This window comes from Salvelinus namaycush, chromosome 4 (genome assembly GCF_016432855.1).
Source record: "Salvelinus namaycush isolate Seneca chromosome 4, SaNama_1.0, whole genome shotgun sequence".
NCBI classification, from domain to species: Eukaryota; Metazoa; Chordata; class Actinopteri; order Salmoniformes; family Salmonidae; genus Salvelinus; species Salvelinus namaycush.
The window spans coordinates 1,315,401-1,326,132 of record NC_052310.1 but is presented as its reverse complement, the minus strand read 5'-3'; the positions used below and the strand labels follow the sequence as shown (position 1 = coordinate 1,326,132).

The 10,732-nt window shown below is 46.2% G+C and overlaps 1 protein-coding gene across 1 annotated transcript in view; it reads left to right on the top strand.

Annotated features, from left to right (window-relative positions):
- Positions 1-9,597: 9,597 nt before the first annotated feature.
- btbd3b (BTB (POZ) domain containing 3b) overlaps positions 9,598-10,732 on the top strand; it is a 40,282-nt gene continuing 39,147 nt past the window's right edge. The window contains exon 1 of the mRNA XM_038990275.1: positions 9,598-9,944. Coding sequence (XP_038846203.1) covers positions 9,598-9,944 — 347 coding nt within the window. The remainder of the gene's footprint in view (positions 9,945-10,732) is intronic.

Below are 10,732 nucleotides of genomic sequence, written 5' to 3'. Positions count from 1 at the left end.
TTAAGTTCCTATACCATTAAGTCCCATTCCTCCCCCTTATCATTAGGTTCCTATACCATTAAGTCACCCCTTATCATTAAGTTCCTATACCATTAAGTCCCATTCCTCCCCCTTACCATTAAGTTCCTATACCATTAAGTCGCATTCCACCCCCTTACCATTAAGTTCCTATACCATTAAGTCCCATTCCTCCCCCTTATTATTAAGTTCCTATACCATTAAGTCGCATTCCTCTCCCTTATCATTAAGTTCCTATACCATTAAGTCCCATTCCTCCCCCTTACCATTAAGTTCCTATACCATTAAGTCCCATTCCTCCCCCTTATTATTAAGTTCCTATACCATTAAGTCCCATTCCTCCCCCTTATTATTAAGTTCCTATACCATTAAGTCCCATTCCTCCCCCTTATTATTAAGTCCCTATACCATTAAGTCCCATTCCTCCCCCTTATTATTAAGTTCCTATACCATTAAGTCCCATTCCTCCCCCTTATTATTAAGTTCCTATACCATTAAGTCCCATTCCTCCCCCTTATTATTAAGTCCCTATACCATTAAGTCCCATTCCTCCCCCTTATTATTAAGTTCCTATACCATTAAGTCCCATTCCTCCCCCTTACCATTAAGTTCCTATACCATTAAGTCCCATTCCTCCCCCTTACCATTAAGTCCCTATACCATTAAGTCCCATTCCTCCCCCTTATTATTAAGTTCCTATACCATTAAGTCCCATTCCTCCCCCTTATCATTAAGTCCCTTACCATTAAGTCGCATTCCTCTCCCTTATCATTAAGTTCCTATACCATTAAGTCGCATTCCTCCCCCTTATCATTAAGTTCCTATACCATTAAGTCCCATTCCTCCCCCTTACCATTAAGTCCCTTACCATTAAGTCCCATTCCTCCCCCTTATCATTAAGTTCCTATACCATTAAGTCCCATTCCTCCCCCTTACCATTAAGTCCCTTACCATTAAGTCCCATTCCTCCCCCTTACCATTAAGTCCCTTACCATTAAGTCCCATTCCTCCCCCTTACCATTAAGTTCCTATACCATTAAGTCACCCCTTACCATTAAGTTCCTTACCATTAAGTCCCATTCCTCCCCCTTACCATTAAGTTCCTATACCATTAAGTCCCATTCCTCCCCCTTACCATTAAGTTCCTTACCATTAAGTCCCATTCCTCCCCCTTACCATTAAGTCCCTTACCATTAAGTCCCATTCCTCCCCCTTACCATTAAGTTCCTATACCATTAAGTCGCATTCCTCTCCCTTACCATTAAGTTCCTATACCATTAAGTCCCATTCCTCCCCCTTATCATTAAGTCCACATCCCTCCATGTCTACCGCCGCCTTTTTCTGCCGGTCCTGATGTTGCTGTGGATATGGTTACCAAGGTAACGTCTCCGGTGGCTTTCAGGATACAGTAGTTTATAATGCTGTTGCATGATGGGAGAACACACACACCAAAGGTACAGTATTATACAGCATTGCTGCATGGAGGCACTAGAAAGCCTGGTATATAGAGGAGTGATATATTGGAACTAGTCAACCTGGTATCTTCTAGAGGAGTGATATATTGGCACTAGTCAGCCTGGTATCTTCTAGAGGAGTGATATATTGGTACTAGTCAGCCTGGTATCTTATAAAGGAGTTATATATTGGCCCTAGTCAACCTGGTATCTTCTAGAGGAGTGATATATTGGAACTAGTCAACCTGGTATCTTCTAGAGGAGTGATATATTGGAACTAGTCAACCTGGTATCTTCTAGAGGAGTTATATATTGGCCCTTGTCAACCTGGTATCTTCTAGAGAACTGATATATTGGAACTAGTCAACCTGGTATCTTCTAGAGGAGTTATATATTGGCCCTTGTCAACCTGGTATCTTCTAGAGGAGTGATATATTGGAACTAGTCAACCTGGTATCTTTTAGAGGAGTTATATATTGGCCCTAGTCAACCTGGTATCTTCTAGAGGAGTGATATATTGGCCCTAGTCAACCTGGTATCTTCTAGAGGAGTTATATATTGGCCCTAGTCAACCTGGTAGCATATAGAGGAGTTATATATTGGCACTAGTCAAATTGGTATATAGATTAGTTAAATATTGGCCCTAGTCAACCTGGTATCTTCTAGATGAGTGATATATTGGCACTAGGCAGCCTGGTATCTTATAGAGGAGTGATATATTGGCACTAGGCAGCCTGGTATCTTATAGAGGAGTGATATATTGGCACTAGTCAACCTGGTATCTTCTAGAGGTGTGATATATTGGCACTAGGCAGCCTGGTATATAGAGGAGTGATATATTGGCACTAGTCAACCTGGTATCTTCTAGAGGAGTTATATATTGGCCCTAGTCAACCTGGTATCTTCTTTAGGAGTGATATATTGGAACTAGTCAACCTGGTATCTTCTAGAGGAGTGATATATTGGAACTAGTCAACCTGGTATCTTTTAGAGTAGTTATATATTGGCCCTAGTCAACCTGGTATCTTCTAGAGGAGTGATATATTGGCTCTAGTCAACCTGGTATCTTCTAGAGGAGTTATATACTGGCCCTAGTCAACCTGGTATCTTCTAGAGGAGTTATATATTGGCCCTAGTCAACCTGGTAGCATATAGAGAAGTTATATATTGGCACTAGTCAACCTGGTATATAGATTAGTTATATATTTGCCCTAGTCAACCTGGTATCTTCTAGATGAGTGATATATTGGCACTAGGCAGCCTGGTATATAGAGGGGTGATATATTGGCCCTTGTCAACCTGGTATCTTATAGAGGAGTGATATATTGGCACTAGTCAACCTAGTATCTTCTAGAGGAGTGATATATTGGAACTAGTCAACCTGGTATCTTCTAGAGGAGTGATATGTTGGCCCTAGTCAACTTGGTATCTTCTAGAGGAGTGATATATTGGAACTAGTCAACCTGGTATCTTAGAGAGGAGTGATATATTGGAACTAGTCAACCTGGTATCTTCTAGAGGAGTTATATATTGGCCCTTGTCAACCTGGTATCTTCTAGAGGAGTTATATATTGGCACTAGTCAACCTGGTATCTTCTAGAGGAGTGATATATTGGAACTAGTCAGCCTGGTATCTTATAGAGGAGGTACATATTGGCACTAGTCAACCTGGTATATAGAAGAGTGATATATTGGCCCTTGTCAACCTGGTATCTTCTAGAGGAGTTATATATTGGCCCTTGTCAACCTGGTATCATAAAGAGGAGTTTTATATTGGCACTAGTCAACCTGGTATCTTCTAGAGGAGTGATATATTGGCACTAGTCAACCTGCTATATAGATTAGTTATATATTGGCCCTAGTCAACCTGGTATCTTCTAGAGGTATTATATATTGGCCCTAGTCAACCTGGTATCATATAGAGGAGTTTTATATTGGCACTAGTCAACCTGGTATCTTCTAGAGGAGTGATATATTGGCACTAGTCAACCTGCTATATAGATTAGTTATATATTGGCACTAGTCAACCTGGTATCTTCTAGAGGAGTGATATTGTCACGTTCCTGACCTTATTTACTTTGTTTAGTCTGTGTTTAGTTGGTCAGGACGTGAGCTGGGTGGGTATATTCTATGTTGTGTGTTTCATTGGGAGGTGTCTCTGATTAGGCTGATATGGTTCTCAATCAGAGGCAGGTGTTTTACGTTATCTCTGTTTGGGAACCATATTTAGGTAGGCCGTGTTCACTGTTTGTTTGTGGGTGATTGTTCCTGTTCGTTGCGTTCTTTGTTTTATAGGTTCACATGTTCAGTACTGTAGCGTCGTTGGTTTCGTTTTGTTTATTGTTTTTGTTCGTGTAAAAGAAGTATTCAAATAAATATGGATACATACCACGCTGCGATTTGGTCCTCCTCTCCTTCAACCAACGACGAGAGTCGTTACAGAATCACCCACCAACCAAGGACCAAGCAGCGTGGTAACAGGCAGCGGCAGCAGGAGCAGCGCAAGAAGGAGGAATGGACATGGGAAGACGTTTTGGACGGCAAGGGTTGCTACACATGGGAGGAGATCCTGGCTGGAAAGGATCGCCTCCCATGGGAACAGGTGGAGGCAGCTAGGAAAGCAGAGGCAGCCGGAGAGAGGAGCCAGCGATGTGAGGAGGCAGCACGGCAGCGCGACAGGTACGAGAGGCAGCCCCAGAAAATGTTTGGAGGGGGGACTAAAGGGGAGTGTGGCTAAGACAGGTAGCAGACCTGAGCTCACTCCTCGTGCTTATTATAAGCAGCGCGTTACTGGTCAGGCACCGTGTTATGCGGTTAAGCGCACGGTGTCGCCAGTACGTGCCCATAGCCCGGTACGCTATAGGGCAGCCCCCCGAAAGTGTCATGCGAGTGTGGGCATCCAGCCAGGGCGTATTGTGCCTGCTCAGTGTGTCTGGTCTCCGGTACGCCGTTTCGGTCCAGGGTATCCTGCGCCGGCTCTGCGTGCTGTGTCTCCGGGGCGCTGGGAGGGGCAGTGCGTCCTATGCCTGCGCTCCGCTCGTGCCGGGAAAATGTGGGAGTGGAGCCTAAGGGAGAGTTGCGCGTAGTAGGCACTAGATCTCCAGTGCTCACCTACAGCCCGGTTCAACCTGTGCCTGCACTCTGGAGGGTCCGGGCTAGAGTAGTAGTCCAGCCTGGGGGAATGGTGCCAAGGCTGCGCACCAGAGCTCCAGTGCTCCCCCACAGCCCGGTCCTTCAGGTGCCTCCTCCTAACACCAAGCCTCCTGTAGGTCTCCCCAGCCTGGTGGGTCCTGTGGCAGCCCCACGCACCAGGCTGTCTCTCCGTCTCCTCCCTACAGGTGTGCCCGTCTGCCCAGCGCCGCCTGCGCTGCCCGTCTGCCCAGCGCCGCCTGCGCTGCCCGTCTGCCCAGCGCTGCCCGTCTGCCCAGCGCCGTCTGAGCTGCCTGTCTGCCCAGCGCCGTCTGAGCTGCCTGTCTGCCCAGCGCCGCCTGCACTGCCCGTCTGCCCAGCGCCGTCTGAGCTGCCCGTCTGTCCTGAGCCTTCAAAGCCGCCCGTCTGTCCTGAGCCTTCAAAGCCGCCCGTCTGTCCTGAGCCTTCAGAGCCGTCCGTCAGTCAGGATCCGCCAGAGCCGTCCGTCAGTCAGGAGCCGCCAGAGCCGCCCGTCAGTCAGGAGCCGCCAGAGCCGCCCGCCAGACAGGAGCTGCCAGAGCCGCCCGCGAGACAGGGGATGCCAGAGCCGCCCGCCAGACAGGAGCTGCCAGAGCCGCCCGCCAGACAGGAGCTGCCAGAGCCGCCCGCCAGACAGGAGCTGCCAGAGCCGCCCGCCAGACAGGAGCTGCCAGAGCCGTCAGTCAGCCAGGAGCGGTCAGAGCCGTCAGCCAGCCAGGAGCTGCCAGAGCCGTCAGCCAGCCAGGAGCGGCCAGAGCCGTCAGCCAGCCAGGAGCTGCCAGAGCCGTCAGCCAGCCAGGAGCTGCCAGAGCCGTCAGTCACCCAGGAGCTGCCAGAGCCGTCAGTCACCCAGGAGCTGCCAGAGCCGTCAGTCAGCCAGGTGCTGCCAGAGCCGTCAGTCAGCCAGGACCAACCAGAGCCGCCAGCCAGCCAGGACCTGCCAGAGCCGCCAGCCAGCCAGGACCTGCCAGAGCCGCCAGCCAGCCAGGACCTGCCAGAGCCGCCAGCCAGCCAGGACCTGCCAGAGCCGCCAGCCAGCCAGGACCTGCCAGAGCCGCCAGCCAGCCAGGACCTGCCAGAGCCGCCAGCCAGCCAGGACCTACCAGAGCCGCCAGCCAGGCAGGACCTGCCAGAGCCGTCAGTCAGCCAGGAGCTGCCAGAGCTGCCTGTCACGCCGGCGATGCCGGAATTTCTCCTCAGTCCGGAGCTGCTCCTCAGCCTGGAGCTGCCCCTCAGTCCGGAGCTGCCCCTCAGTCCGGAGCTGCCCCTCTGTCCAGAGGCGCCCATCAGTACAGTGGGGTTATTTTGGTGGGTCGTTAATAGGAGGAGGCCACGGAAGCGGGGATTAACTATGGTGGGGTGGGGGCCACGTCCAGCGCCAGAGCCGCCACCGTGGACAGATGCCCACCCAGACACTCCCCTATAGGTGGGGGGGGGGTACTGTCACGTTCCTGACCTTATTTCCTTTGTTTAGTCTGTGTTTAGTTGGTCAGGACGTGAGCTGGGTGGGTATATTCTATGTTGTGTGTTTCATTGGGAGGTGTGTCTGATTAGCCTGATATGGTTCTCAATCAGAGGCAGGTGTTTTACGTTGTCTCTGATTGGGAACCATATTTAGGTAGGCTGTGTTCACTGTTTGTTTGTGGGTGATTGTTCCTGTTCGTTGCGTTCTTTGTTTTATAGGTTCACATGTTCAGGACTGTTGGTTTCGTTTTGTTTATTGTTTTTGTTCGTGTAAAAGAAGTATTCAAATAAATATGGATACATACCACGCTGCGATTTGGTCCTCCTCTCCTTCAACCAACGACGAGAGTCGTTACAGATATATTGGAACTAGTCAGCCTGGTATCTTATAGAGGAGGTACATATTGGCCCTAGTCAACCTGGAATATAGAAGAGTGATATATTGGCCCTAGTCAACCTGGTATCTTATAGAGGAGTTATATATTGGCACTAGTCAACCTGGTATCTTCTAGAGGAGTTATATATTGGAACTAGTCAACCTGGTATCTTCTAGAGGAGTTATATATTGGCACTAGTCAACCTGGTATCTTCTAGATGAGTGATATATTGGCACTAGTCAACCTGGTATCTTCTAGAGGAGTGATATATTGGCCCTAGTCAACCTGGTATCTTATAGAGGAGTTATATATTGGCCCTAGTCAACCTGGTATCTTCTAGAGGAGTGATATATTGGAACTAGTCAACCTGGTATATAGATGAGTGACATATTGGAACTAGTCAACCTGGTATATAGATGAGTGATATATTGGAACTAGTCAACCTGGAATATAGAAGAGTGATATATTGGCACTAGTCAACCTGGTATCATATAGAGGAGTTATATATTGGCACTAGTCAACCTGGTATCTTTTAGAGGAGTGATATATTGGCACTAGTCAACCTGGTATCTTCTAGAGGAGTGATATATTGGCACTAGTCAACCTGGTATCTTCTAGAGGAGTGATATATTGGCACTAGTCAACCTGGTATCTTCTAGAGGAGTGATATATTGGCACTAGTCAGCCTGGTATCTTTTAGAGGAGTGATATATTGGCACTAGTCAGCCTGGTATCTTATAGAGGAGTGATATATTGGCACTAGTCAGCCTGATATCTTATAGAGGGGAAATGTAGCACAGGGTTGGTTATTATTTTCCTCAGAACCATAAAGCTCTGACGAAAACTAAACAGCAAAGGTTCTGGCTTTTATTTTATTTTTCAGTTACTTTTTAGTTAACCAAATACCTCTTCAAAGTGATAAGGAAGCACATGACTGTAGATCATTTACAGTGGACTACAGTAAGATATAAAATGATACTAAAATATTACAGTGTCGGACAAAATTAAGTACACGTTGTCCTTTAGTAGCTGGTGTTAAAGGTGCTACGATTCATCTACTGAGAATAACTATTTTGTCATCATGTGTAAAATTGTGCTAAACTTCACATTAGAAAATCGATGCAATTACAAACCGCCCTTTGAATGGTATTGCTGAACGAGAACAGTCTTACTTACAAATAGCTGCTTCAATGCGTTACACGTAGAGTGGCTTGGATTTGTAGCCCAGTGTTCTCTGATGTAGAGGTCAAGGCAGGTCAAACACAGCAGCGTGTTCTGGTCGGGATATGAAGGGAGTAAGAAGTATCACCTGCAGTAACATCGGGTCCCTTATAAATACAGATATAACATTATAGTATCAAATAACTGATTATTATATCCTACAAAACGAACAATCCTACAATTAAAATGTTCTTTCTTCAAATGTCCCTAACTATGTAAATATACTGTATTAACGTTTGTGTGACTGAATCCTGCATGGAATTAAACTGTATGAATATAGAATGTAAAAAAAAAAACTTCCATAGATATACATTTTTTAAGCAAATTCCACCCCTTACAAAGACCCTTAGAAATTAGCATTGCCCGTTTTTGTATTTACAATATTTACAATATCAAATACATATGTGGGAGAGACAGAATGCTTGAAGTTTAGACTGGAGCTAAAACAGAGTATCTAAATAAAGGAGTATATGAATATGCTGTATGTCTTCTTGTCCAAAATGTCACCCTATTCCCTACATACTACATTAGATATGATCAGAGCTTTAAATAGGGAATAGGGCGCAGCCATATGCTGTATCATTATTAGGGGCCATAGCTGTCACTTTAAATAGAAGGAGTTCACTTAGCATATCCTAGTAGGTACCGCACTCAGCTGCAGCCAATCAGGAGGCCTGAGCATGCCTATTGGCCGAGGCTTGCGGAGGATGCCTTGTGCCGTTTGATGGGGGGTTTCTCTAGTTCTCTCTTCTCTCCTCTTTTCTGTGCTCATCCATTCATCCGCTGTAGTCAGCAGAATACAGGCGGTGGGGAGAGGAGCCAGAGACCGGAGAGACAGGAGCTGAGCGACAGAGAGAGAGAGAGAGAGAGAGAGAGAGAGAGAGAGAGAGAGAAAGAGAGAGAGAGAGAGAGAGACGGAGAGAGAGAGAGAGAGAGAGAGAGAGAGAGAGAGAGAGAGACGGAGAGAGAGAGAGAGAGAGAGAGAGAGAGAGAGAGAGAGAGAGAGAGAGAGAGAGAGACAGAGAGAGAGAGAGAGAGACAGGAGCTGAGCGACAGAGAGAGAGAGAGAGAGAGAGAGAGAGAGAGAGAGAGAGAGAGAGAGAGAGAGAGAGAGAGAGAGAGAGAGAGAGAGAGGAGAGAGAGAGAGAGAGAGAGAAAACAGGCTGCCTGCCTCAGGACCTCTGCATCTCCACTAAATCTCTAGGCTGTCACACCAGGGCACAGCAGAGGAGAGAAGGAGAGAGAAGTGAAGAGTGATTTTCAATAAGGACATCATTGGTACGGTATCTGGGACAAACATCGTCTGTCACAAAATCAAACTTAAAAGGAAAACTAGGTGAAAGGAAACGTCCCTTAGGATCATCCATTGGATTGTCAGATTGTTCCTGTTTCTCTTCAGAAAAAAACATTGGATTCTGTCTATATTCAGAAAAAGTGAAGGAAAGAGGGGGATAACCCTTACTGGAGGATAAACCGTACTGGAGGATAACCCGTACTGGAGGATAAACCGTACTGGGGGATAATCTGTACTGTGGCTGTTTGCTCCCTAAAAGCTGAGTCAATCATACAGTAGAAGTATAGGAGGGTTCGGAGCTGGTTTCTCTGCACTACTCTCTCACTGCTTCTGAAGACAAATTTGGAGTAGGAGAGGATTTCTCGCTGTCTTTCTGACTGATTTCCTACTCGGTATTTTTTGACTGACTGATGACCTGAGCTCGTTGCTCGTTGTTGCCGCTGTTTTTCTGCTACTGCACAACTCTCTGATACCACTGTCCTGTCTGAGCATCCTCCTTCTCCCCCCTCCTCAGCCCGCTGTCCTCCTCTTCCACTTCTACTCTGCCAGTTGATGTCTTTTCTCTGCATACTCTCCCACTGCTCTGCAGAACAACACACTCATGGTCGATGCCAAGGGCCGGAAAATGAAATGTCTGACCTTCCTCTTGATGCTCCCAGAGTCAGTCAAGAGCAAGTCGGCGAGTTCTAAGAGCTCCAAAAAGACAGTTAACGTCGGTGGCGCTTCCGGGGGCAGTACCGGGTCCAAGCTGCCGCCGGTGTGCTACGAGATCATTACCCTGAAGAACAAGAAGAAGAAGAAGATGGCAGCAGATATTTTCCCCAGTACTAAGAAGCAGGGTGGAGGGTCGTCCGCCACAGTGCAGGAGTACCAACAACAGAACCTGAATAATAACAATACAATTCAGAACTGTAACTGGCAGGGGCTGTACTCCACTATACGAGAGAGGTAGGTGGCACTAACTAGCTAGCTATCTAACTAACTAACTAACTAACTAACTAACTAACTAACTAACTAACTAACTAACTAACTAACTAACCCATATACTAGATAGATAGGTGACACTAACTAACGAACTAACTAACAAACTAACTACCCTAATATATGAGAGAGGAAGGTGACACTAACTAACTCATGTACAAGAGAGGTTGGTGACATTATTAACTAACTCACTCATATACTAGAGAGGTTGGTGAAACTAACTAACTAATTAATATACTAGAGAGCTAGGTGACACTAACTAACTAACTCATATACTAGAGAGGTAGGTGAGACTAACTAACTAACCCATATGCTAGCGAGTTAGGTTACACTATCTAACTCATATACTAGAGAGGTAGGTGAAACTAACTAACTAACTAATATACTAGAGAGAGAGGTGAGACTAACTAACTCGTATACTAGAGATATTGGTGACTCTAACTAACTCATATACTCTAGAGGTAGGTGACTAACTAATTAACTCATATACTAGAGGTAGGTGACACTAACTAACTAACTCATATACTAGAGAGGTAGGTGACGCTAACTAACTAACTAACTAACTAACTAACTAACTAACTAACTAACTAACTAACTAAGTAACTAACTAAGTAACTAACTAAGTAACTAACTAACCAACTAATTCATATGCTAGAGAGTTAGGTGACATTAACTATCTAACGCATATACTAGAGAGCTAGGTGACACTAACTAACTAACTAATATACTAGAGAGGGAGGTGAGACTAACTAACT